The 27,461-nt window shown below is 50.1% G+C and overlaps 2 protein-coding genes across 6 annotated transcripts; one reads left to right on the forward strand and one right to left on the reverse strand.

Annotated features, from left to right (window-relative positions):
* The first annotated feature begins 609 nt into the window (after positions 1-609).
* NSMCE4A (NSE4 homolog A, SMC5-SMC6 complex component) lies at positions 610-26,848 on the forward strand. Of its 5 annotated transcripts, none has more exons than XM_060171144.1 (11): positions 610-1,088; positions 2,167-2,244; positions 5,759-5,889; positions 8,650-8,801; positions 11,062-11,161; positions 12,528-12,618; positions 14,120-14,214; positions 16,304-16,352; positions 17,450-17,544; positions 17,700-17,786; positions 26,699-26,848. In XM_060171144.1, exons 1-10 carry the CDS (start codon positions 815-817, stop codon positions 17,772-17,774), a joined length of 1,140 nt encoding a protein of 379 aa, XP_060027127.1. In that variant the 5' UTR covers positions 610-814; the 3' UTR covers positions 17,775-17,786; positions 26,699-26,848. The 5 variants fall into 5 exon arrangements, with proteins under 5 accessions (XP_060027127.1, XP_060027126.1, XP_060027124.1 ...); XM_060171143.1 differs by lacking the exon at positions 26,699-26,848 and adding an exon at positions 21,118-21,267; XM_060171141.1 differs by lacking the exon at positions 26,699-26,848 and adding an exon at positions 19,220-19,350.
* On the reverse strand, positions 21,202-25,648 carry LOC132532722 (uncharacterized). The gene is made up of 3 exons (XM_060171136.1): positions 24,992-25,648; positions 22,922-22,997; positions 21,202-22,102 (listed from the first exon to the last, which is right to left on the reverse strand). The coding sequence occupies exons 1-3, from the start codon at positions 25,411-25,413 to the stop codon at positions 21,245-21,247; spliced, it is 1,356 nt and encodes a 451-aa protein (XP_060027119.1). The 5' UTR covers positions 25,414-25,648; the 3' UTR covers positions 21,202-21,244.
* Positions 26,849-27,461: the final 613 nt, after the last annotated feature.

The raw sequence follows: 27,461 nt of genomic DNA on the forward strand, positions 1-27,461 counted from the left end.
CAGCACCCCTACCCCTGCCCCAGCAAGCCCACCCCAGCCCCCGCACCCTTGCACCCCTACACCAGCCCCTGCACTCCCGCCCCAGACCCTGAACCCCCGGCCCTGCACCACCGTCCCTGCACCCCCGTCCCAGCTCCTGCACCCTTACCCCAGCTCCTGCACCCTTGCCCCAGCACCCCCGCCCCAGCCCCCCATACCCCAGCCTCTCTGCCCCAGATGCTGCACCCCTACCCCAGCCCCTGCACTCCTGCTCCAGCAACCCCACCCCAGGCCCCGCACCCCTGTACCAGCCCCTGCACCCCCGCCTCAGCCACTGCACCGCCGCCCGAGCACCCCAGCCCCAGCACCCCCACCCGTGCCCCACATCCAAACCCCAGCCCCAGGAACCCTGTACCAGCCCCCGCAACCCCCGCCCCAGCCCTTGCACCCCAGCCCCAGCAGTGCCCCATGTCCCCACCCCAGCCCCCGCACCTCCGCCCGCTCCCCCAGCTCCCGCCCCCCCACGTCCAGCGTCGGCCCCGCTCGCAGGTGCGAGGAGCGGGGAGACCCCGGGGAGGCGGCGGCGGGGTCGGGGGCGCGGGGACCGGGCACACGGGCGAGGCCGAGGCCGAGGGCCCCCACCCCACCCCACCCGCAGCCCCCCGGCCCGGCCGCCCCTGCCCGCCGCCGGCCTCCCGCCAGAGGCGTCGCTGTGCGCGGCCCGGCAGCGGCTGTGCGGGGAGCGGGCGCTCGCGCCGGGCCGGGCTTTCAGTTTCTGGCGCGAACTTCCGCCGCCCCGAAGCCCCGAAGCCCCGAAGCCGGCGGCGGCGGCGCGATGTCGGGGGACGGCAGCGGGCGGCGGGCGGCGCCCCGGGGTCGGGGCCGCGAGGCGCACCGTGACCCGCCCCGCTCCCGCTCCCGCTCGCGCTCCCCGCTGTCCCCGGGGCCCCGCCGCGCCGCCGCGCCCGAGCGCCCGTGCCCGGAGGACCCCGAGCCGTCGGACTCCGGGGACGAGCTGCTGGACCCCGCCAGCCTGGAGGCCGAGACGGACCCCAGCCTGTGCCGCCAGATCCGCCACCAGTACCGGGCGCTCATCAACTCGGTGCAGCGTAAGGCGGCGGCCGCGGCGGGCGGGCGGGTGCGGGCGGGCCCCGAGCCGGCAGCCAACGGCGCCCCCGGCCCCCGCGCCCCCATTGGCCGGCGTGGCGCGCAGGTCCCGCGGGGCTCCGGACGGCCGCGGGGGGGGGGCGCCGGGGGGCTGCACGGGGGGGGCCTCCGGGGGGCCCGGGACCGGCGCGCTGGGAGACCCTTCTTGGGGGGCCGGGACCGGCGCGCTGGGACCTCCCCCTGGGGGCGCTGGTGCACTGGGGGGGTCCTCTCTGGGGGGCTGGGACCCTCTTGCACTGGGGGGCCCGGGACCGGCGCCCTGGAGGACCCGCCCTGGGGGACCCTCGTGCACTGGGGGACCCTCGTACACTGAGGGACCTGGGACCGGCGCCCTGGAGGACCCGCCCTGGGGGACCCTCGTGCACTGGGGGGGCCCGGGACAGGCGCCCTGGAGGACCCGCCCTGGGGGACCCTCGTGCACTGGGGGGGCCCGGGACAGGCGCGCTGGGCGCCCTCCCTGGGGGCATTGATGCTCTGGGGGACCCTCCCTAGGGGGGCCCGGGACTGACGTGCTGGGCGATCCTCCTAGGTGGGCCCCCGGGGGCCCACGTGCTGGGGACACTCCCAAAGGGGGCGGGGTGGCGGGCGTCGGTGTGTCGGGGGGCCCTGGGGAGCTCAGTCACCAGGGAGAGACAGAGGCGCTGGCTTCGGACCCCCAGCCGCTTCCTGCAGTAGCCCTCCAGGCCAGGACAAATGGACATGCAAAGTCTGGAAATGCACCCCGGCCCGCGGGGTGACCTATTGGCTGGAGGGGGTGGGGCTGGAGAGGCCTGCAGGGCGGGAAGCTGCGAGCTGGAGCTCTCTGGAGGTTGGAGGGAGCCCCAGTCTTCCCTGAAAAAGTGTCCCGTGCTTCCAAGTCCCTTCTTGCACCCCATTTTAGTTGGGTGGGGGTGGGGTGGGGGAGGAGTGAAAGGAAGGTAGATTTGGGACCCAGCGACTAGCTCTAAGAAGTAGGTGAGTACGTCTGCCCTTAAGTCGGCTTTTTTTTTTCTCCTTTTAAAATAATTATTTTCCCAATAGAAAACCGAGAGGATATACTGAATGCCAGTGATAAATTGACAGAGGTCCTTGAAGAAGCCAACAATCTGTTTAATGGAGGTAAATGTGTTATTTCCTTCTACGGAAGGGGTACTTGGGTTCCCTGTCATTCCTTTTCCGGTTATCTCACAAAGTTCTTTCCTTCTCTCTCTCTTTTTTTCTTTTCTTTTTTGATACTTTATTTTTGTTTTATTTTATTTTAATGAGGGAAATACAAAGGGACAACAAGAGAGAGGTTCCAGAGCCCCTGTTTGTGATGGTGCTGAGGACTGAACCTGGGACCTCAGAGTCTCTTTTCCTCCCAGTTCTCCCTTCTCCCTAGCTCTTTGCTATCAGCCCTGATGCATAAACTCAGAGGTGGTGACCCATTGGTCTCCTGTGTGTGTGTGTGTGTGTGTGTGTGTGTGTCAGTGTGAAAAAAAATGAGCTCAGTGCCCCGAGGCTAAAGAGTGAAGATGCTAGAACCCCTCTGTTGTCACTTCCACTGTCACCCTCTTAGTTAAATTAAGGACAGACACTTGTTACCCTCTGGTGTCTGGACGTTTAACATTTTTCCCTTTCTGCCTCCCACCTGTGTCCTTATGTTCTGATGATCTGATTCCAGCCTCTTGACTACCTCCATCCTGCTCTCATTTTTGCTAAACATCTTTAGAACCTTCTGCAAGGAACTTCTTCACTTTCCCAAACTTTTTCTGCCCTCTTTTATTCTCTCCAGGCCTGGTCTTGTAGGCTGCCTCCTACAGGCCCTCTCTCTCAGTCTGAGCATCTAATTATTTCACACCCATAGCCTGTGCTGACGTGGCCTCCTTTTTAAGGTGAAATTCTGAGCCCCAGAGTTGATGGCCAAAGCCGGCACTCATACCTTAAGGTCTCAGTTTTAACCCTGGAAATCTCCTAAAGTCGTCCCGACATAGAGATTTGCTCAGTGCCTTCTGGCTAACAGGGAAGGATTCTAGAATGCTTCTTCCTCCCTGGGTCTCCTTCTGTCTGTCATTATCACTTCCTGTTACCTCCTTCTTCTAGTCCATTAAGGGGAGAGAATACCAAAAGGCTTTATCAAGACAGAACTGGAAAGAGCTGAGCATTCAGGAAATCAGTGATTCAAAAATAAAATACCCTGGAGGGCTCACACTGCAATTTAGCATTTGAACTTGGCCTTGGGTGCCTGTGGGAGGGGCTCCAAAAGCTAGTCCAGTGTTCCACCGCTGAACTCTGCCCCCTGGCCCTGTCAACCCTTTTCATAGCCTCCTCCCTCAAAGGCCACTCCTTGCTCCCCAGGGCTGTTGCTTCCATGGTAGTTCTCCTACTCCCCATCTCACACATAGCCTTTATTTTAATTTGTCAAAAAAAATACATTTTTTTTTCTTTTCTTTCTGTTTTCTTTTGCCTCCAGGGTTATTGCTGGGGCTCAGTGCCTGCACTACAAATCCCCTGCTCCTGGAGGTTGTTTTTTTCCCTTTTGTTGCCCTTGTTTATCCTCATTGTTGTTGTTATTATAACTTGTTATTGCTGTTCTTGTTGTTGAGAGAAAATGGAGAGAGGAGGGGAAGACAGGGGGAGTAAGATAGACACCTGCAGACCTGCTTCACCACCTGTGAAGCGACTCCCCTGCAGGTGGGGAGCCGGGGGCTCGAACAGGATCCTTATGCCGGTCCCTGCGCTTGGCACCACTTGCTCTTAACCCGCTGGGCTACCACCCGGCCCCCATACATTCTTTTTTTTTTTTTTTTTTCATTTTTTTAAAAAAAAATTTATTTATTTATTCCCTTTTGTTGCCCTTGTTTTTTTTTTTATTGTTGGTAGTTATTATTGTTGTTGTTGGATAGGACAGAGAGAAATGGAGAGAGTAGGGGAAGACAGACAGGAAGAGAGAGACAGACACCTGCAGACCTGCTTCACCACCTGTGAAGCGACTCCCCTGCAGGTGGGGAGCCGGGGTTCGAACCGGGATCCTTATGCCGGTCCTTGCACTTGGCACCACCTAGGCTTAACCTGCTGCACTACAGCCCGACTCCCTCTTTTTTTTTTTTTTTAATATTTATTTATTTTCCCTTTTGTTGCGCTTGTTTTATTGTTCTAGTTATTATTGTTGTTGTTATTGATGTCATCGTTGTTAGATAGTACAGAGAGAGATAAAGAGAGGAGGGGAAGACAGAGAGGGGGAGAGAAAGACAGACACCTGCAGACCTGCTTCACCGCCTGTGAAGCGACTCCCCTGCAGGTGGGGAGCCGGGGGCTCGAACCGGGATCCTTCTGCTGGTCCTTGCGCTTTGCGCCACATGCGCTTAACCCGCTGTGCTACCGCCTGACTCCCCATTCTTTTAAACTGCATTACTTTTAATATTTTTTATTGTGATAACATTAGTGTGTGAAGCTGGTTGATTTTTGTTGCATCCTTTTTTTTCCTTTTTTTTTTTGTGGAGCTGGGGTGTGTGATGTTACCTTTCCTGGAGTGTTTTTGTATTTGGGGGGTGGAGGGGAAGAGAACCAGAGCACTGTGGGGCTTCTTCTGGTGCCATGCCACCCCTCAGGTGATGTTGGGTTCAGAGCTAGGCCCGTGAGCTGTCTCTCCAAACCCGTGGTCATAAGCTTCAGGGCTACACAATGATGCCTCTGACCACATGGCTAGTTACTGATCAGCTAGCTCTGTGGCACATCTAGGGCTCGGCTCCTGCCAGTACCGGCGGCGATGGGAAGACTGGGCCGGGCTGCTTGTCAAGAATCCCAGGGGGAAAAAAAATGAGAGAACACTGAGGCTTGATTAAACTGGCCTTAGGGAGAGTCTGCACCTCAGGAGGGTCCCAGAAGTAGGAACACTGGAGAGAGTGCTGGTTTTTAGAGAGGCTGATCTGCTTCCAATCAGAGTGTTGATGAGGGGCTGGAGAGATAGCATCCTGGGCAGGGTTTGTGGCCGTGAGCCAGATTTGAACGCTGGTAGCACAGAAACTGGTGCTGTGGTGTCTCTCTTATCTCTCTCTGAATGGAAAAGCACCCCTGGAGTAGTGCAATTACAGTTTGGGGAGGTCCTTGCCCTACAGGGAAAAGAAAAAGAAAAGGGAGGGTCGGGCGGTAGCGCAGCAGGTTAAGCGCACGTGGCGCAAAGCGCAAGGACCTGCGGAAGGATCCCGGTTTGAGCCTCCGGCTCCCCACCTGCAGGGGAGTCGCTTCACAGGTGATGAAGCAGGTCTGCAGGTGTCTGTCTTTCTCTCCCCCTCTCTGTCTTCCCCTCCTCTCTCCATTTCTCTCTGTCCTATCCAATAATGAACAACATCAACAATAACAGTAATAACCATAACAAGGGCAACAAAAGGGGGAGAAATGGCCTCCAGGAGCAGTGGATTCATGGTGCAAGCACTGAGCCCCAGCGATAACCCTGGAGGCAAAAAAAAAAAAAAAAAGATTTTGGTGAGTTGGGCGGGGGAGCCAGTTTTAAGATGGCGATGTGTGTGTTTGAGCTTTGTTCTTGTATGTTTGTTTATTTGTCTTTTGGGGAGGACTCGGGAAATGGTCGAGTAATTCGCTGTGTGGGGAAGACAGCCTGTAGCTGTCGTGTGTTTCCTTCTCTTGTGAACAGTGTCCCGAGCCAGAGAAGCCGTCCTAGACGCCCAGTTTCTTGTTTTGGCTTCTGATTTGGGCAAAGAGAAAGCTAAACAACTGCGCTCTGATCTGAACTCGTTTGATATGTTAAGATACGTGGAAACTCTGGTAAGTCGAAGGCTGCAGACTCTTCATTAAAGCATGTTTCACTGGTCACATACAGTCACATACTGTTTTACTGATCACATCCAAATGCAAATAGTTTCCCAGTCAGTTTTTTTCTATCTTTCTTTTTCTTTGTCTTTCTTTTTTGGCCTCTGGTTCCTCCAGAGAGATCTCTAACAAATTAAATAGCAGAGGACAGCTATGTAGTGGGGTGTAGGGTGGACGTTAGGGCCTCTGGAAGTCTCTTCGTGTTCTAGATGCGGGGGTGCTATGTTTATTCTCAAATGGCCATTTTCCCTGGAGTTGGTGCTCAGCTCCTGTATTCTGGGTCACGCCCAGCGACCTGGGCTTTGTTCCAGGTGGAGCAGAAGCCCTCATGGCAGGTATAGGGCTGAGCTACAGGTGAGTCAGGCCTGATGGTTCTTTAAGAATATTTCAGAGCTGTGCAAATGTGATTGGGCTTTTGCTCTTTTTTTTTTTGTCTTTTGTCTTTTCTTTAATTAAAATTCCTTTTTTAAAATAAGCATCATTTATTCATGAGGGAGGACTAGAGCATCACTGACACATGAGGTGGTGTTTGAGATTTGCTTGAGGTGCCTTAGCCACTGCACCGCCATCCAGGCTGATTTTTTTAAAAAATTAATTATTATTATTATTCTAAACTGCTAAGCTCTGGCTTCTTGCGGAGCCAGGGACTGAACCTGGAACCTTTGGTGCCTTGGGCATGAAGGCCTTTCTGCATAATTTCTATGGTATCTCCCCAGGTTTGAAAGCCTGAGGCAGACGAGGTTTTTAAACCTTCACATTTGGGACCAGGTAGTTGTGCACCTGGTTAAGTGTATGTATTGCTATGCACAAGGACCCAGGTTCAAGCCTCTAGTCCTACCCACAGAGGGAAAGCTCTATAAGTAGTGAAGCAGAGCTGCAAGTGTCTCTTTGTTTCTCTCCCCCCCCCCGCCACTCCACCTCCCCTTCCTCTCATTTTTTCTCTATTCTACCAAATAAAATAAAGCTTAAAAAAATATTTCTTTTTTTTTTAAACCCTTCACTTCAAAAAAAAAATGCAAACTGAACTTGAAGTCTTTAAAATGTTTTATTTTGGGAGTAGGGTAGTAGCACTGCTAAGCGCAGGTGGCGCAAAGCGCAAGGACCGGCATAAGGATCCCGGTTCCAGCCCCGGCTCCCCACCTACTGGGGAGTCGCTTCACAGACGGTGAAGCAGGTCTGCAGGTGTCTGTCTTTCCTCCTCTCTGTCTTCCCCTCCTCTCTCCATTTCTCTTGGTCCTATCCAACAACGATGACATCAATAACAACAACAATAAAACAACAAGGGCAACAAAAGGGAATAAATAAATTTTAATGAGAGACCAGGACACTGCTCAGGGCTTATGGTGGTGCTGGGGATGGAACCTGGAGACCTCAGAGCCTCAGGCAGGCGAGTCTTTTGCATAAGCACTATTATCTCCTCAGCCTATAATTAATTAATTGATTGATGTGAGACAAGCAGTGTTTCCCCCTTGCGTGTGCAGTGCTGGGTATTGACTTTGGGATCCCATGATTTGAGAGACCGATGCCAGGTCCCTGGGTTATCTTTTAAAAGATTCACTTGATTTGTCAGGGAAAACTGTTTTAACTAACTGATCAAAGTACATTGTAAAAGTCTTAATGCACTTGATATAAAACTTGAAAATTGATAGTTGCTAGGTCATCAGATGAGGCATACGAGATGGACATGATCTTATTTGATCAAAAATGAAGACATTTTCCTACAAGTGCTGAGGCAGGACAGAGACAGCGGGGACATTGGGAGAGTCCACCGTCCTCATCCCCATCCCCGTCCCCCACACTGTACCACCAGGTTTTTGTGGCCTCTCTTCACAGTTTGACTGCCTTGAAGGTTAAACTGTTGAAGGGCTTTGTGATTGGAGTCTGTGTCCGCGCGCCACTACATTTGATCATTTCTATGTATTTTATAACCTTCTAACGCAACAAGTGTACTTTCTCAAAAATAAATTTAACAGAATGCGTTTTCTGCATGGTGGCTTGAGATGAAAGAAATCTTTAAACTTCTGCCAGCTCTTCCCAAGAAGGCAGGCGTTGGTGATGGTGCACACTTCTCTCTGATGCTAGGCCGAAGCTTCCTGCACCTCCTGAGACGGAAGCTGATAGATAGTAGCTTCCGGGAGACTGGCCAAACCCAAATATCTGAAAGCCAGCTGAACTTCCCTGTTATGTCCTAGAGCTTTTGGACTGGGATAAAGTGTTATCTTTTGACACTAGTTCAGCTTCCCTACTGCTCTGAGAGTGAACTACTACTTTCAAAGTGACCCAGTCCTTGTTCCGTGAGCTCAGCCCTCAGCCGGGGCGCACTTGGGGCTGAGGGAGTCTGCAGTGGGGCCTGTGTCGTGCACAACCGGGAGTGGCCACCCACTAGAAGCCATCTGCACCCCACCTCTTGCCTCCCAGACGGGACAGCACAAAACTGTCTCTGGATAGACCCCCAAGGGTAAAGTCACCTTAGTTTCTCATTAAGCTGTCCCTAGGTGCCCTGAGAGTTACTGTCTGCCCTGAAGGCAGCATCTTTGACGGTAGGACTGTGGACGTGTGATTGTCTTTGGTAATAGAACTGAAGCCATCTCTGAAGAGAGCTTCTGCCTCTGGGCTCTGGAGGTTTACTGATGACAGCTTATTTGGATGTGCTGAATGATTGCTTGTGGCTTAACTGGGGTTTTTTTTTTGTTTGTTTCCCTTCATTTTTTGTAGCTGACACATATGGGTGTAAATCCGCTAGAAGCTGAAGAACTCATCCGTGATGAAGATAGTTCTGACTTTGAATTCATAGTCTATGACTCCTGGAAAATATCAGGCCAAACAGCAGAAAACACCTTTAATAAAACCCATACATTCCACTTTCTGTAAGATCATTCTTAAAATCGGACAGACCAGCCATTTGTGTAAAACCTTAACTTTTTACACCTTTATTGCTACTGTTACTTTAATTTTCTATTGTAAGGACAAACAAGCAATTTCTGTAGAGGGGATGATCAGGGGGCGACTCCTTAGAGAATTTTTTTTATATATGTATTTATCTTTTATTTTCCCTTTTGTTGCCCTTGTTTTTTTATGTCATAGTTATTATTGCTGTTGTTGTTGTCATCGTTGTTGGATAGGACCTAGAGAAATGGAGAGAGGAGAGGAAGACAGAGAGGGGGAGAGAAAGACAGTCACCTGCAGACCTGCTTCACTGCCTGTGAAGCGACTCCCCTGCAGGTGTGGAGCCGGGGGCTCGAACCCGGATCCGTCCACCGGTCCTTGTGCTTCGCGTCATGTGCGCTTGACTCACTGCACTACTGCCTGACTCCCTCCTTAGAGAATTTTTCCACTTTGAGTTAGAAACCAATAAAAAAATCTTTTTTTTTTTTAATTTTTTTTTTTTTCTTAAACACTGCCCAGCTCTGGTCACAGCAGTGCAGGATGTTGAACCTGGGACTTTGGAGCCTTAGTCATAAAAGTCTTTTTGCAGAACCCTTGTGCTATTTTTCTGGCCCAAGCCCATGAAGTGTGGCTATGGATGGAGCCTTCTGTTTATTTTCAGCTGGGAACTCTGGGGACTGGACTTCTTCGCCAAGGCTCTCCCTCCTGGCCCTGCACTGGCTGACCTGTGCAATTTTGAGTCTGGGGCATAATACCTGATTCTGTTTTGTTGGCGTCTTTAACGTCCTTATCCTATGGCAGAGCAGTACCTCCCTGCAGTCAAGCATGTGAAGATCGTATGCAGTTTACTACTTTGAGTTATCTCCTTGCGTGGCCCCCAGTTGACGGTTGCTCAAGTCACTGTCACATAAACTGCCAGTTCAGATTTCTGATTTTGAAGTTTTTCAGTTCTGTGCAGACAAGATGGGCTTGACTTTTAATCTACCGGCTCAATCCTTTGGGGGCCACTGAGAATAGCTCTTCCTGGGCCTTGGTAAGAAAACCTTCAACTACCTTGATCAAAGGAACCACCCAGGTTGTCTCCTTCCTTAAGAGATAGAACTCACAGGTTCTTGTCTGTTCTCACCTCTCTTTTGAACCTTCTGAAACTCGTAGTGTCTCTGTGAGACGGCTTTGTGGGCGAGACGCATGTAGGCACCTACGCTCTTTTTCTTTTCTATTTTTCTTTTGAGTTTTAGACTTTGTCTGGACTCCTGGGCTCTCAAGATAACCGTTTCTGGTGCGACTTGAGTCTCATCACTCGGCCCAACTTCCTGTCATGAATTACCACCATGAGAACTCGCCGACCCCTTGGCTTGTAGTGTCCTGGGCGACAGTGTCTGGGGAGGTTGACGTATCCTACAGGCCCCAACTTGGAAGCCTGTGATAGCTTCTCCAGACAGGAGGCAGGTTTCCTAAGCAGACGCCACCCTCCTGGGTAGCCCAGTCTGTCTAAGTGCTCTCCCAGCTCTGGGGCACCCGGGATGTCGTTCTGTGTTCAAATGACTCTGATCTCCATGTTGGTGTCCACATGATGCATCTATTACTGTAACCGATGTCTTTATTAGAGCTTTTCTTCTCCTTCTCCTTCTCCTCCTTCTCCTCCTTCTCCTTTTCCTCCTTCTCCTTCTCCTCCTTCTCCTTCTCCTCCTTCTTCTCCTTCTCCTTCTCCTCTTACTCCTACTCCTACTTCTACTTCTAGTTGGGGAGAGTGGAAGAGCCCAAAAGGCATAGGAATCCCATGGCCACTGTTTGACCTGTTACACACCCCTGTTACCCTAAGACAGGTGTGTTCTGTTGTCCCAGGCTCTGGATCTGTGCTCTGGCATCTCTGGACCCAACATTTTGAACCCCAGTGGAACTCTTCCTTTTCCTCCCCAACTCTCATCCTCCTGGTCTCTCTGCAGTTGGCCCTGCCGAGAAATTAGTAGGCTAGCTGGGAAGGCCACAGACGTGTCCACCGGCACATGGTTCAGAGCAAACGCTGTTTGAGCAGGTGTCTCCGGTTGAGCGAAGCTCCCAGGAGTTCTGTAAGGACCACACAGGAAGCAGGAAGGACGTCACCAGCTGGCAGGCATCTTGGGCTGCCGTTGGCACCCATACCCCTGATGCCTGCTCTGACTTTGTCTCCCGGGTGCTGCCTTCAGCCAGTGAGATCCACTTGCTTACAAATCAAAGACATGAAAGCGTATTTTCCATCAGGTTGGGTTCTGTTCAAGGAGAGGCGCCCATACCTAAGCCACGCACCGATCGTCCCCGAAGAGTCGCCGCCCCCGAGGAGCAGCGGGCTATGCCTGCCCAGGTTTGTTTCCCTTCACACCTTGTCTTCCAGGGTTCCTGTAACTGTGTGTCAGCTGAGCCCTCCTCTCTGAGCACTGGGGACTGGAGCCAGGTCTGGTCACTTCAGCCGTCATCTTCTGCAAGACCCAAAGACCCGAGTGCCGGCCATTGATAACAGTTCTCTGCTGGGTGGCCTCTGAGTAATGGCTGACGGTTGCTCGAGTCACTGTCACATAAACTGCCAGTTCAGATACCTGGCTGTGACAAGTTTTCCTTTTAGGCACTGGCGAAATGAGCTGGTCTTCTGCTTTCCTGGCTCGATCCTCTGAAAAGACTCGAGAGCAGAAGGTCGGGCAGCGGCGCAGTTGGTTACGCGCACGCTCGCACGTTACCACGTGCAAGGACCTTGGTTCGAGCCTCCCCTCCGCACCTACCGAGGCCACACTTCACTAGCAGTGAAGCAGGCCTACAGGTTTCTCTCTCTCCCACTCTATCTTTCCCTCCCCTCTCATATTCCTCTCTGTCCTATCTAATAAAAGTAGTGCCGGAAGTGGTGGATTCATAGTGCCGGCACCTAGGCCCAGCAATAACCCTGGTGGCTGGCAAAAAAAGAAAAGAAAAACACAGATTGAGAATACCTCTTCCTGGGCCTTTGTAAGAAAAACTCACAAAATACCACCCAGGTTGCTGCCTTCCTTAAGCGACAGGCTCTGAGCATGTTGTCCCCTTGCCTTGGCCTGAGCTCATTTCTGTAGTTTGAATCAGTACTCCTGAGCTGGGCGTTCTCGGCTCAGTACTGTCGGTTCCCCCGTCTGGGCTGGGTAGTTTTCTTGGTGTGCACTGAAGGAGCCTTAACAACACCTTGGGCTCTATCACCTCGATGCCAGGGCACCTACTGTCCTTACTTGTGACGACCAAGAATGTGTCCAGATATTAACAGGTATCCCCAGGGGGCAAAATCAGTCCCAATTAAAAGCCACTGTTATAAACTATTCTTTCTTTTCTTTTGTGTTTGTTTGTTGTTGTTTGTAGACTAAGAAGTAAGTGAATAGAGTAAGACTTACTATCTCACTGCTTCCGATAGGCTGTGTTACAGTGTCTGAAAGTTTGATTAGGCAATCAGGGACATTCCCTGAACTGAACTTGACACTTTGGATGAATTTTGCTATTGCATGTCCATCATACCCAATCCTGAAAGTCCTCATGAAGTCTTACAGAGACTAAGAAATCTTTTATTCATGGTCAGTTTTGAAGATGGGAATGAAAATTGCTAGCCTTCCCCAGGAATGACATGCAGGGACGTTGTGGGTACAGAAGGGATCAGAAAAAAAAAACCGAACAGACAAGCAGGTCAGTCAGCTTGATAACACACTTACTTATGTTTTCAGTTAAAAAGAATGGAAGAATCCCATCAAGAAGCAACTGAAAAAGAAGTCGAAAGAATCTTGGGATTGTTACAGACCTATTTTCGAGAAGATCGTAAGTATGACAGACAATCTGTGTATTACTGAGATATGTCACCTCCTCTTATATTCAATTTCATATGAGAGAGAGAGAGCAGACCACCACTCTGGTATATGTGGTGCTGAGGATTGGAACAGGAACTCCAGCATGCAAATTCTCTGCTCTCCCACTTGAGCTAGACTTCCCCATGCCACTTGTTTGTTTGTTTGCTTGTTTCTAAATTTTTACCAGCGCACTGCTCAGCTCTGGCTTGTGGAGGATTGAACCTGAGACTTTGGAGCTTCAGGTATGAGTCTCGCTTTGCAGAACCATTATGGTATCTACCTCGTTGAAGATGTGCCATTTTCAATGGAAGAGTTAAAAGGCATCTTTAGTTGTATGTGATGTTTGAGTCATTTCAGGTTCATCTTTATTTTTAAAAGGTGGGGGATTTTTGTTTTCTCTTACACACTAAGACGTACCACGGGAGTAAGGAAAGTGAGAGTGTCTGTCCCCTCGTCTCCCTACTGCTGTGAGGAAGCTGAATTTATTACTTGCATTTCCTTTTTCCAAAACCCACCACGCTCACAATACACACAGTATGCAGAATTCGCAACTTTCGCAAGCAAATGTTCTTCCGTCACCAATACATGGTGATGCCCCTCCTGTTTATCTGCCGGGGCATCAAGGCCTCACACAGGGATGGTTTTGGATGGAGAGGGCGGGGGAGCCATCACAGCACTGGAGCTTCCTCCAGTGCTGTGGTGCTCCCATGTGGTGCTGGGGCTAGACCTTAGGCCACACACATAGGGCAAGGCATGCACCCACCCAGTCTGTCCCTTTCCCTTGTTCTTTTCAGTGACTCCCATTGTATGACGGTGTCCTGAATGTACTTTAACATCTTATTTTAGTGGACAAGTTAAGTTCTTCATAGCATTCTACTCTGGCCTAAATTGCTGAAGTGAGAAATGTTAGTATTTGGGGCCAGGTGGTGACATGCTTGGTTGAGGGCAAAGTTAACAGTGCTCGAGGACCCGGGTTTTCGAGCTCCTGGTCCCCACCTGCAGGAGGAAGATTTTCAAGTGGTGAGACAGGGCTGCAGGTGACTCCTCTCTCCCCTCTATGTCTCCCTTCAACCTCAGTTTCTGTCTCTCTGGCCAATAAGTGAATAGAGACCTTGGGTCTTGTGTGTGCAAGACCTCTACTGTCTCCCACTCAGCGCCTCCCAGTCAGCAGTGGGTGTGCATTTCTCCCCGTTGCCTTCTGACAGCAGGAAGTTTCTCTGAGGGGCTGGCTGGTAGCCGCCTGGTTGAGCACACACATTACCGTGCCTGAGGACCTGAGTTCAACCTTCAGGTCCGCATCTGCATGAGTGGTGAAGCAGGGCTGCAGGTGTCTGTCTTGTCTATCTCCCTCTCTATCTTCCCTTTCTCTCTCAATTTCTCTCTGTCTCTATCAAAAATAAATGAATGATAAAAATAGTAAAAGAAAGTAGTGCTGAGCATCATTGAAAACCATCTTCCCTCTTTGTCTCCAGCTGACACTCCGATGTCTTTCTTCGACTTTGTGATTGACCCACACTCCTTCCCTCGGACAGTGGAGAACATCTTCCACGTCTCCTTCATTATCAGGGTGAGATTTAAGATTTTTTTTTTTTTTTTTTTTGAAATTTTTGTATTTATTTTTTTCCTTTTGTTGCCCTTGTTGTTTTATTGTTGTAAATATTGATGTAGTTGTTGTTGGATAGGACAGAGAAATGGAGAGAGGAGGGGAAGACGTGGGGGGGGGGGGAGAAAGACAGACACCTGCAGACCTGCTTCACCACCTGTGAAGCGACTCCCCTGCAGGTGGGGAACCGGGGGGTTTGAACCAGGATCCTTATCGGTCCTTGCGATTCGCACCATGTGCGCTTAACCCGCTGTGCTACCGCCCGACTCCCTTAAGATGATTTCTCCTGTGATGCTTGGATGCTTTTTCAGAGGAGAAGTCACTAAATCTTGTGTATCTGTGCTAGATAGTAGGTATTTAAAACCCTTTGTACCAAAACATTGCCGTAGAGAAGAGGCTAGCTAAGCACGTGCTTTATCTATCTGAGAAATTCTTTAGAGACCAAAGTGGCAAAGTTTAACTCTGGGAGTGTAAATTAGATAACCGTTTGGCACTTACGCTTGAACTCTCTGAATTTGACAGTGGTCACGTGAGAAATCTTTGTCCTCACAAAACATTATATATTGATTTTCGGATAGAGACGAATTTAGAGAGGAGGAGAGAGGGAAAGAGACAGAGAGACACCTGCAGCCCTGCCTCACCACTCATGAAGCTTTCCCCCTGCCGGTGGAGACCAGGGGCTTGAACCTGGGTCCTTTTGCACTGTGATGTGTGCCACTTTGCCAGGGGAGCCACCCCCTGACCCCCTATTCTGAAGAAATCTACTCCCGAACACTAGACTGAGAATGTGGATGGCCTTATCACTTCTTCTCTCTCCAAAGCTGACAGTGTAAAGAGAGACCCTGATCAAGTAAATGAAGCAGGGCTTGAACGAACAGGGAGGCCGACTGAAAAGGCCTGCGGGAGTTCTGTGGGCAAGTCTCGTAACTCCTCAAGTGAGTGGGCCAGAAGGCTAAAACCACTCACGACCCAGTTGTGGTGACCGCAGGCTACGCTTAGTTTGACACCAGGATGCACATCGAAGGAAAACTGGATTTTAATCTTAGACAAAAGTCTTTGTGGAGCTAGGGCCTCATATAGGTGTGATCTCACTGCTCCCAGGGCAAGCTTTTCTACTTGATGATTCAAAGAGGAAGAAGATTTACAGAGGACCAGAGCTGCCCCCGGGGGCTGTGGCGCGCGCATGTGGCGCTGGGGTTTGAACGCTAGAACATGCTAGGCGAGACATGCACCCTGCCCAGTGAGTGCTCTCTCTGGCTCAGACACGAGTGTTTCCAGACAAAATAGCAAAGGCATATGCCATCTGTCGTCAGTAACTGCATTATGTATAATAAGATGTGGAGTTTTCCAAAATAAGTATGGGTCAGTTAAAAGAGGCAAGGTAGTGAGGGTCTTACAACCTCTTTGGGCTGAGGTGGTTTTTGGGTAAAGAGCCGAGAGACTCTGAGGAAATCCTGTCCACCTAGTTTTTTAACTGTTAATACTCATTTTTTCTTTTTTAAAAAATTTATTTATTATTCCCTTTTTGTTGCCCTTGTTTTTTATTGTTGTAGTTGTTGTTGTTAGTGATGTCATCGTTGTTGGACAGGACAGAGAGAAATGGAGAGAGGAGGGGAAGACAGAGAGGGGGAGAGAAAGACAGACACCTGCAGACCTGCTTCACCGCTTGTGAAGCCACTCACTCCCCTGCAGGTGGGGAGCCGGGGGCTTGAACCAGGATCCTTCCTCCAGTCCTTGTGCTTTGTGCCACCTGTGCTTAACCCACTGTGCTACCACCCGACTCCCTTACACCCATTTTGATCATCTGAGATAAAGAATTTTGTGTTGTGGTGCAGGAGGTGGCGCAGTGGATAAAGCATTGGACTCTCAGGCATGAGGTCCTGAGTGCAGTACCCGGCAGCACATGTCTGGTTCTTTCTCTCTCTCCTCCTTTCTCATTAATAAATAAAAAAAAATAAAATAAAGAATTTTGTGGGCTTTTTTTTTTAATCCAGTGGCTACAGGTCTGAAATTTAAATTTTAGTCTTCTCTTAACGGCATGTTTGTTTTTTAGGATGGTTTCGCAAGGATAAGACTTGACCAAGACCGACTGCCGATAATAGGTACGTGGTGCTATGTTCAGAAACATCCATTTCAGTGGAAGGATATGCAGTGCTCGAGTTTCGTTTCTCACTAAATATAAACAAGAAATTCCTTTAGGGAACAGACTACTACCCTGCTGCATCTTGCTTAATCAACTGAAATATGATCATAGCTTCCATCTGTATCAGTTCAGCATCTACTGCTGTCAAGATCAGATATTTTCCCCCTTCCTGTTTTTAGAAAGTTTGTAATTGGGAGGCCAGGCGGTGGCACACTGGTTAAGCATACATACCAGCATGCGGAAGGACCTGGGTTTGAGCCCCCACTCCCCATCTGGCTGGCGGACACTTCACAAATGGTGTCTGTCTTTCTCTCTTCCTCTCTATCTCCTCCCCTCTCAATTTCTCTTGGTCCTGTCAAATAAAAACAAGAAGGGGTGTAAAAAAAAAAGCCGGAAAAAATGACCACCAGGAGCAGTGGATTCATAGTGCTGGCACCAAGCTCCAGTGATAATCCCAGTGACAAACAAAAGTTTATAATTGCCGTTATGAATAGTTCCTTATTTCCTCTCCCACCCCCCAGGCCTCCCCACCAGCCACAGTTACCTCCTTGGTTCTCCCCCAACCCCCTCTTTAATTCTTAGAATCACTTCACATTCTCCATTCTTTATTCCACTTTGCTGTCTAAGGTTTCCTATAGAGAAGGAAGTGCTTTGCTCAATTACTTTAAACATTCTCCGCCTCGTATTGGTCTCAGAGAAACTTAGATTTGGGGCTGGATCTTAGAAGGCAGAGGTTTTCAAGTGATTGGAAAGGTACTTCTCTACCTTTCTTTTTTTTTTTTTTTTTTTTAATTAAACGGAAGCACGTGGGCTTACTTGAGACTAATAATAAATATTACTATACAGCTCAACAGTAATAAATATTACTATACAGTAATAATAATAATAATAATAAATAAGTCATAAATATTACTATCCAGCTCAACAGTAAGTAATATTACAAGTATGTAGTACTATGTCTTTTCTCAGTGAAGATTTCAACCCTGTTCCTTTCTGTTTCTGCTCACATCACCTCATCTGATTTAATAACCTTTGAACCATCTGTCTCACAAACAGAGCCCATAAACATTAATGAAGAAAGTCAGGGCATGGATCAGAACACCCAAATGAGGAACCAAGGAATCATAGCTTTGAGCTACCGTGACTGGGAGGTAACAGTCTCTGTGTGTGTGTGTGTGTGTGTGTGTGTGTGTGTGTGTGTGTGTGTGTCCTGTACTTCCCCCCCTTACTCCCCACCTCTGCCCCAAGTTCGTTGTCCACTGAGTGCTGCCGTGAACTCCGTGCCCGCATGTCCTTTCTTTGCCAGGATATTGTAAAGACTTTTGAGATCTCAGAGCCTGTGATTACTTCAAGCCAGAGCCAGCCAAGGTTGAGTACCTGACACCTGTCTGAGGTAAGATTGCCACCAGGTCGCTAGGGTACTAGGTGTTTTCATTTGGGTGCACGTGGCATTCCAAGGCTCTAAGGCATCCTGTTGTTGACTTTCTGGATTTTGACACCCCGGTCCCTACCCATCCACCCACCAGTATTGCCCCTTAGAACTGTGTGACTGGTGAAGCAGGCAGAACAAACTCCCTTCTTTTTTGATACTTATTCATTTATTCCCTTTTGTTGTCCTTGTTTTATTGTTGTAGTCATTGTTGGATAGGACAGAGGTAAATGGAGAGAGGAGGGGAAGACAGAGAAAGACAGACACCTGCTGGCCTGTTTCACCGCTTGTGAAGCGACTCCCTGGCAGGTGGGGACCCGGGGGCTCGAACCGGGTTTCTTATGCCGGTCCTTGCGCTTTGCGCCACCTGCGCTTAACCCGCTGCGCTACCGCCCGACTCCCGACAAACTCCCTTCTTTGGGCTTATTGCTTTCATCTTCTGATTTGCAGCCGGCAGAGGCAAAATGAGAGTTTCTTCCTGCTTTGGCTGTCTTTCTATTTTAAAACATTCATTTACTTTTAATGAAATAGATATAGAAAGAACAAAGCACGGATCACCTCTGGTTTATGGTGCTACTGGGGATTGAACCTGGGAGCTCAGAGCCTCAGGCATCAACGTCTCTTGCAGAACCCTTCTGCTATCTGCCCTGCGCATGGCTTTGTCTTTCTTTTCCTCTCAAACCCCTCTTGCCTTCCTCCACTGAGCACTTGAGTGTACATTGACATTTTGGGTAAGATGCATATTTCAGTCCTTACATCATTCTGCTCATCTCCAGGTTTCTTGTTTGTTTGTTTTTTAGTACAAAAACAAGAAATAAAGCTTAGGATAGAATTGCCTTGCTTATTTTAATTTTCATCTATTTTAATAAAAGAGAGACAGAGAGGGGGCCACTGCTCGCCTCTGGCTTATGGTGCTGCTGGGAATTGAACTTGGGGCCTCACGGGAAGTCTTGCATAACCATTATGCTGCTTCTCCAGCTTAGAGTGACGCTAGCAGATGGGTATTTCTGAAAGTTGACTTGTGCTGAGAAACTTGTCTTCATTTTCATGATGGGGAATCTGGCCAGAAAGGAGTCTTTGCTCAGTCACCCTGACATTCTGTCCTGTAGATTGTTGTGGATGAGAATCAGAATACCCCAGTTCTGTTGCCTCTGCCTTCCAGACTAAGCTGTGATGTGGACTACTTGATCTCAAACTCTCCTGCTTATAGTCCAAGATGACCAAGAACCAGAGAATAGACACAGCAGCAATTGTGTGTCTGCTCACACTGTTCACTAGGGAGGGAGGGGCTAGGTGTTGGGTGTCATGTGTTATATAAAATGATCATTTGACATGCCATTCATAAACCATTAACCAGCCAGTTCTCCCCTCCCCCTCCCTTTTTTTTTTTTTTTAAGGACTGACGTGGATAGCGAAATCACAAAAGGAAAGCAGTGTGTGTTGTATATACTGTATGATTAAACATTTTTAAAGAGATTGCTTTTAGTAAAATGTAGCTTTTGATAGTTAATAAATTTTGTCATGGTTGTCTTTGACTAAACGAAATTCATTGCTATATGTACACTTATCAGAAAAGATCAGGGAGTTGTAGTTTATGCTTTATTTTCTGTGGTGGGGAAAGTTCCTGCTTTTTCCAGTCTGGTCCCATTGAGAGTTTCTAACAGGCTGTTCCCAAGCTTAGCTGGGCAGTTAGCTAGTCAACAGATACTGGGTGGCAGCCGATTAGCTAGTCAACAGATATTGGGCGGAAGCCAATGAAATTGCTGTTCCTGGCGTAAGTGAAGCCCAGTGAACCGTGTGATTTACACCTAAGGGACACTCAGCCCTCTGCCAAGCCAGGTACTGTACTTGCCCCTCCATTGTCAACCCCACTCGCCTCTTCCCAGCAGCCCCCATTTTTGCCCGGGGGCTGCCAATCTCAATGATAGGCCAAGCACACTGCGGGGTGGACTATGATTTTTTTCGACTTGTCTTCAGAGCTGACCTCCATGCTTTCTCCCTCCCCGGTTGGTTCCTTTTCCCACTGCCCAACTCTGCATGTCCCCTTCCTTGCTCCTCACTGGTGTAAGAGGTAGAGGTGGTTCTTCTGTGGAAAGTGCTGGACACAAGCTCTTCCCGCACCCCAGGGCTGTCCTGTCATCCAACCTTTCAGCCATGCTTCATGCTTCACCTTCCCAGTCACTGTGTTCCATCTCAAGTCAGCTGTTGGGTTGTCAGAAAAGTCCTGACACGTCTTGTTGCATAGCAAGACATAGATGCCTCGTGACTTTTCCGACAGCCCGACAAACCAGGGCCAGGTGGTGACTCAACCGGCAGAGTGCGCATATCACCCCATCTTCACTTGCAGGGGAGAGAAACTTCCAGCTTGCCTTTAGTTGCTGTGATAAACTCGGGACCAGTGGGATGTGTTTTCTTTGTTCATATGAAAGTATTCAATCTGGTTTATTTATATTGTTGGATAAAGACAGAGAAATTGACAGCAGAAGAAGAGATAGAGAGGGAGAGAGATACCTGCAGCTCTGCGTCCCCACTTGTGAAGCTTTCCCCCTGTAGATGGGGACCAGGGGCTTGAACCTGGGTGCTTGTGCACTGTAACGTGCACGCTCCACCAGGCACACTACCGCCTGGCCCCTTTTTATTTGGTTTTGATGAGCACTGCTCGTGAACAGTGTCGTGTAACAGAGAACAGAGGTGTGTGATGGACTTCAGAGTCTTGGTGTGGTAGACGCCACGGCAGCACCTCCTGAGGAGGCCATCCCCCCCCCCCCCCATGTTTGAACACTAGAATATGGCAGGAATGATGTTCTGGAACTACCGAGGCTAAGTCCCAAGAAGCCTTGTGGTCTCTCAGAGCCCTGAGTCACCACCACTGCCCGACTGCCATGTAGTCTTGAAACAATTGGGCTGTGAGGAAAGTCACGTTATTTTTTTTTCTACATGTTTCTATGCAAAAATGTATCTGGACTTTTCCAACAGCTCAGTACGTGAACTGAGGAGACGGGAAGGCGTCAGCTGAGCCCAGCCGTCCAGCTGCCCTGGGTGGGTGAGCCATCTTGGATCCCCCGATTAGCCCAGCCATGTAGCCTGAATATCCCCAAGTAGGCACCCCAAGGGGGCAGAAACATCACCCTGCTGGGTTCTGCCTGAAATCCTGACAGAATAATCAAGACTCACTTGAAAATGGCGGCAATTTGACGTCCCCCTGTGTAAGGGTTGCCGTCCAGAGAGCTGACGCACCTGGGAATATGGTGCTTGTGGCTTAACACTGTTGTTTTGTCTTCTTCCCCTCCTCCAGTTTGATGTACCTATTAACAAGCCTAGGGTGCAGACGGCTCTTACTGCACTAGCACCCATGAAAAGGAACACAGTCACCAGAACCTAAACTAACTCAAACTTTATTTTAAGAATATGACCGTTTTGGACTAGGACCGTAACTTGACCAACTGGCTCCTCATGAAGGGCGGGACACTCAGGAACATTCTCCTCTCAGGGGGCCTCCTCACGGGCTCCCCCACAGGGGACTTCTCCACGAGGTTTGCCACCTTGATCAGCGCCGACGTGGAAGGCTGAATGATGGGATAGGTGGTGACCCACTCGAACTCCTTGGCCACCTCCTTGGAGGTCCTTTTCCCCCTGGGCTGTGTGCGCAGGGGCAGGACCTGGCTGGGTATCCTGCGGGCCGCTTCCTCCGCCCTCTTCTGCTCACTGAGCCTGCGGCCCCGCAGCATCCGGTCCTGGTGGCCCCTGATCTGCTCCGACACCCGCACGGCCTGCTGCTTATTGCTTCTGGGCTCCAGGGGCTCATCGGCGACCACTTCCCTCTGGGCGGCCAACACCCTGCTGGCAATGTCCCTGCCCCGCAGGACCCACCGTCGGTGCCTGCCATCTCGGAGGCCTCGGGCCCGCTCCACCCGGTCGATGTGCCTCTGGATCTGGCGCAGCTCCCTCTCAGGGATCCGGCACTCCGAGCGCCCAGCCTCCCCTCTCCTGGGCCTCGGTGGTGGCGGTGGTGGCAGTTCTCCTTCCTCCTCGTCCTCCTCCTCCTCCTCGTCCTCCTCTTCCTCATCCTCTGCAGGGGCCCCACAGACGGGGGCCGGCTTGTAGCGCTTCCAGATGGCTTTCAGCCACTGCCGGCGCCGCTTCTGGTAGTAGAAGTCGTCTGCCTTGGCAAACAGGAAGTCAGGGGACGTGTCCTTGAGCCTTTGCAGGGACTCCTTCTCCCGCTGAAACTCTCTGACTAGCAGTTTCTTTGCTGCTGTGCAGTGGAGGCCACCTAAATGCTTATCAGAGGGAAAGATGTGGGAACGTTTCTCGGTGGGGTGAGGCCACTGACTCTGCCTGCCCCTCCTAGCCTGGGCCTCGTCCGGCCTCCAGAACCTGTCTTCTCCCAACCTCTCTCCTACTCGAGGCCCTTGCCTTCGACTTTTCTGAGAAGACAGAAGCACTCAGGCCTTCCCACCTTCCCAGCTGTCTCCTCACCTATGAAGAGTCACAAGCCTTTATTTCTCATTTCTGTTTTCAACACTGGCTTTGTTTTCGACAGACCCTCGGTTTACAGGCTGAGAAGTGCTCCTCAAGTAGTTTCCCGCTGCTGCCAAAATGTATTCCCACCCCTCACCGCTCACCAAAGTCCACGGGGCCCTCTCAACCCCCTGGAGTCCCAGCGTCTCCCTCCCGGCACCCGCCTCCCTCCACCGAGCTCGGGGTTCGCCATCTGCGATCGAAGTCGAAAGCCAATTCTTCCGTCTGTGCTCGTGGAGCCTCCAGGCCCCGCGCCCACCCCCCAACTCCCAAGCTTTGGCGTTTCCTGTTGCGGGATTTCCCCAAAGGCCTAGGGGTCATCTTGAATGAGGCTTCCCCAGACCTTCCAAGTTAGTACTCATTCAGATCCGGTCTGGGGTGACCACAGGTCTAACTAACGCCTGTAATGCCTGGCGGGCTGTCTGTCAAAGGACAGGCGGTGCTGATTCTGTCCCGTGCTCCGACTTCATCGTGAACTGAACCCAGTGAGCAAGCTCGACACTGCCCCGTCCGGTGCTAAACTTGGCAGGGCCCTACCGTTGGCTCTCTGCAAGTTCACGGAGAGTGTGTATCCTTACCTCAATCTTCTTTTCTAGTGGTGACTGGAATCCTGGTGCGATCCGAGGGTCTTGGATGTGTCTGACCCACGCCAGTCTGGAAAAGCCCAGAGAAATGGTGGGATTTGGGGAGAGGCTTCAGGCCACATACCCTGGCAGAGATTGGCTCAGGGACGTTAGTCACTGCTCGTATGGAGCAAGAAGGAAGTTTCTGTACTCTTAGGCCGGAGTCGGTGATGTGTGTGAGTTGCTTTTCTTTTCCGGAAGCAGGTGGGGAATGCTTTCTGAGCAAAGGACCTTACTGTGCACAGGCGCCAGGTTTGAGCCCTGGCATCACATGGGAAGGTACTATGGCAACACAGAAGGTTCCAGCACTGAGGTGTCTCTCTGTCTCTTGTGCGTGAGGTCCCCAGACTACAGCTGGTCTGAGGCTGGGATTGTCAGAAGCACGTTTACTTAAACGCTGGAGGAGACATGGAGTTGATAACGTCAATAGCCACGGAATTCCCCTGATGTGAGAACAAGTTGGCGAGCCCGCTTTAAGTTTAATTTTGCACAGTCACTACGGCAAATGTAATTTTATAAGCTGTGATTAAAAACAGACAGACAAAAAAAAAAAAAACAGTAAAGCGGGCCAGGCAGTGGCTCAGCTGGTTAAACACACGTAGTAAGCGCTAGGATCTGGGTTCAAGCTCCTGGCTCCCCACCTGCAGGGGGTATGTTTCACAAGTGGCGAAGCACATCTGCAGGTTGTCCATCATTCTCCCTCTCAAGCTCCCCCTCCTCTCTAAATTTCTCTCTTGTCCTATCCAATAAAATGGAAAAAAAAAGGCTTCCAGGAGCAGTGGATTCATAGTGCTGGCACCGAGCCCCAGTGATAACCTTGGAGGCAAAGAAAACAAACAAAAAACCCCAGCAAGTATCTGACTTGTGTAACATTATTTCACAGTTATTTCCAAAGCCTCACATTTTAAACAGATGACAGTTTGATGTCATGAATGATAGGGGCTGGGGGGGGGGGCGGATGGAGGGCACCTGCTTTGCCACGAGAGTGACTCGAGCTTAGCGCCCCCCACCCCCAACGGCACATGGAGTGCCTGGGCACCCAGGGAAGCTTTGGTGCCGTGGTATTTCTCCCTTTCTCTGTCAGAAACAAACTGTCTCAGAGCAGTTAGGCCCCAGCAACAATAGGGAGTGTTTTTCTAAAATTATTTCAGAGAAATTTGAGATTTGTTTAAAATCGAGCACAGCTCAAGACAGATTTAAGATCTCTGTTTCTACAACGAACAACATCAACAATGGCAATAATAATAACCACAACGAGGCTACAACAATAAGGGCAACAAAAGGGAAGAAAAATGGCCTCCAGGAGCGGTGGATTCAAGGTACAGGCACCGAGCCCAGCAATAACCCTGGAAGGGAAAAAAAAAAAAAATCTCTCTATTGCTTAACTTTGTACATTTAGCGACATAATTTTAAAACCACCTTCTGTCCTCTGACTTGGCAACAAGAGAGAATCCTTTTCTATAGAACTGGGCAAAAGCCAAACTTTTCTGAAATAAAGCTAACCTACTAGAAAAGACTCCTGTTTTTGATGTCTTATTTTTCTTGCCTGAGACTTTCTTTTTTTTTTATTTTTTAATTATCTTTATTTTTTTACTTATTGGATAGAGACAGCCAGAAATTGAGAGGAAAGGGTTGATGGAGAGGGAGAGAGACACCTGCAAGCAACACTGTTCCACCACGAGTGAAGCTTCTCCCCAGTAGGTGGGGACCGGCGGCTTGAACCTGGGTGCTTGCACACTATAACATGTACGCTCAACCAGGTGCGCCACCACCCGGGCCTGAGAGTTTCTTACTATCCTTCCCACAGCAGCACTGATTGAGATTTGTTTATGGCAAACCTTGTGCCAGGAACTTAAATGGATCCTTTTGACTTAACATCTCAAGCGGAGACCGAGGCCAGGAGAGGTGCAGAAGTCCCGGAGTTGGAGTCACCGGGGGCATTCCTGGGCCCCGCTGCCCCCACCCTCCCGAGAGACGAACCTTGCCCTGCCTCTCTGCCCACAATGGCAAGAAAAGCAAGCCTACTGTTCAGATGCGCTGAGAGCTTGCCATCCTGAGTCGGTCACCGAGGGCACTCTGGTCACTGAGGGGGTGTGTGAGCAGGGGATGGAGGGAGAACTGGAGATGAAGAGAGTGCGGGAGATGGGGGGAGTGAGGGGAGGAGTGAGGGAGGGAGGGAGGGTCTCTAAGGAGGGAGGGAGGACAAGGAGGGAGGGAGGGAGGGCAGCGAGGGAGGGAGTGAGGGCAGGGGAGGGGGTGAGAGAGATGGAGGAGGTGCTGGAGATGGAGAGAGCTAGAGACTTGGAGGCCCTGAAGGGCGGCTCCCTAACGTCCAGGCCCTGGCCTGTGCCTCTGCTCTCCGTCTTCCTCACGGCCTCCAGCACCCGGGCCTTCCTCTCCTTGGCCTCAGCTATGGCCCTGTCCATCGACAGCTTCAGGTGAATCATGTTGGCTCTTCCTCTCCCCGCCTGTGCTCCGAGCAGCGGCTCCCCTCTGACTTAGCTCCTGTCCATAGGGCTGTCTCCCAGCCACACGAGTTTCTGGTCTTCAGTGGGACTGTCAGCCTTCCGCAGCTCATCAGCGAGGCTGCTGTGGCTTGACACCCAGGCAACCAGAAGCAGTCTTTGTGAGTCATCGCTGTTCTAGGCTGAGACTATTGTGAGGTGGCACCTGTGTGCTGTCATCTGACTGTCAGGAGCGGGATGTCCGTGTGAGCAGGCCCGAGTGGGCCAGCAGACCCTGGAAAGGATGGCGTATTTAGACAGAGGCGGTCCGACTTGGGGACTCCCCGGGAGGTGACGCAGTGGATAAAGCAGGGGACTCAGATGGAGCTTGAGTTTGATCCCTGGAAGTGATCTGCTCCTTTCTCCTCCAACCTCATTTTAAAGCTTTGAAGAAATAGGAAGTGTGTGTGTGTGTGTGTGTGTGTGTGTGTGTGTGTGTGTGTGTGTGTGTGTGTAGCTGGGGCCTTATATATACGCTATTTCCCTGAGCTATCTTTTTTTTTTTTTCCCTGAGCTATCTTTTATTCAGGGAGAGAACTTCTCCCAGTGCTGTGTCCTTCCCATGTGGTACTGGGATATAAACTGAGGCCCTCACGGCGAGGCTTGCACCTTACATGAGAGGCTGTTTCTCTGACCTGGAACATCTCTATTCTTTGCTGTTCTTTCTTTGGGAGGAAGGGATAGATTCTCTTCCCAGAGAAATAAAGCTGTTGGGGACCCTGAGAGTGAATCCTGCTGGGCACCACATCAGGGCCTCCTCACTTAGCCAGTGTGTCGTCAGCTAAGTGCCGCTGCTGTGAAGTTTGACATTTGATGTGATGTAATTTTTTAATTTTTTATTATTTATTCCCTTTTGTTGCCCTTGTTTTATTGTTGTAGTTATTATTGTTGTCATCATTGTTGGATAGGACAGAGAGAAATGGAGAGAAGAGGGGAAGACAGGGAGTGAGAAACATAGACACCTGCAGACCTGCTTCACCACCTATGAAGCGACCCCCCTGCAGGTTGGGAGCCTGGGGCTCGAACTGGGATCCTTCTGCCAGTCTGCGCTTTGCACCACGTGCTCTTAACCCACTGCGCTACCGGCCCGACTCCCTGATATGACGTAACGCATCGCCACACATTAGTTAAGCTCATGACTGGTCATGAGGAACAGTACACATGAATATTTATATGGATTCATTAAAATAACTATATTACTTCAAGTTTTTTTTCCCCTTTCTGCCAGAGTACTCCTCAGCTCTGGTTGATGGTGGTGTCGGGGATTGAACCTGAACTTTGGAGCCTCGGGCACGAGATTCTCTTGGCATAACCATTATGCTTTCTACCCCTACGTATATCTAAGCTGCACCCATCTGAATAAAGCCCTCTTATTGGCTCCAGGTTTCATGGTAAATATATTTTCTCCTCCTCCTCCTCTTCCTCTCTCTCTGATTTATTTATTTAGGACAGAAGAGGACTGCAGCATCATTGTAACACAGGTCCTGCTGGGGATAGAACTCCCGACCTCATGCTTGAGAGTCCGGTGTCTTAGCCATTGTGTCACCTCCCAGGTCACAAGCAAATACATTTTCCCACCATAATCTTTCCTAGTGGTAAATTATAATGCAATCCACTGGGTTTGGTTCTTTAAAAAGAAAAGAAAAAAAAAAACTGACAAAGGGTTAAGGGAAATAGCACAGTCGTTTGTACAACAAACTTCCAAGCCAGTGTCAACAGAGGTCCCGAGTTCAATCCCTGGCACCTACAGTGCTCTGGTAAAAAGAAAATATGAGCAAGTTATTAGCAATAAAATCTAGCCCCCCTTTTTTGGGGGAGCTGGGAAAATATGAGCAAGTTATTAGCAATAAAATCTAGCCCCCCTTTTTTGGGGGAGCTGGGAAAATATGAACATGTTATTAGCAATAAAATCTATTCCCCCCTTTTTATTTTATTTTAGTTTAGTTTTTTAAAATTTTTTAATATTTACTTATTTATTCCCTTTTATTGCC

The sequence above is a fragment of the Erinaceus europaeus genome, chromosome 14, assembly GCF_950295315.1.
Source record: "Erinaceus europaeus chromosome 14, mEriEur2.1, whole genome shotgun sequence".
NCBI classification, from domain to species: Eukaryota; Metazoa; Chordata; class Mammalia; order Eulipotyphla; family Erinaceidae; genus Erinaceus; species Erinaceus europaeus.

Bases quoted from the DNA above. Each gene is read 5' to 3' on its own strand.
- LOC132532722 (XM_060171136.1), bottom strand. From the start codon at position 25,413: ATGATTCACCTGAAGCTGTCGATGGACAGGGCCATAGCTGAGGCCAAG. The intron at 22,998-24,991 runs GTAGGCTTGCTT...GGGCTTTTCCAG, and splicing joins GCTCTCAGCGCATCTGAACA to ACTGGCGTGGGTCAGACACA. The intron at 22,103-22,921 runs GTAAGGATACAC...CCCTCTGATAAG, and splicing joins CACTAGAAAAGAAGATTGAG to CATTTAGGTGGCCTCCACTG.
- NSMCE4A (XM_060171144.1), top strand. From the start codon at position 815: ATGTCGGGGGACGGCAGCGGGCGGCGGGCGGCGCCCCGGGGTCGGGGC. The intron at 1,089-2,166 runs GTAAGGCGGCGG...TTTTCCCAATAG, and splicing joins GCTCATCAACTCGGTGCAGC to AAAACCGAGAGGATATACTG. The intron at 17,545-17,699 runs GTAACAGTCTCT...TTTCTTTGCCAG, and splicing joins TGAGCTACCGTGACTGGGAG to GATATTGTAAAGACTTTTGA.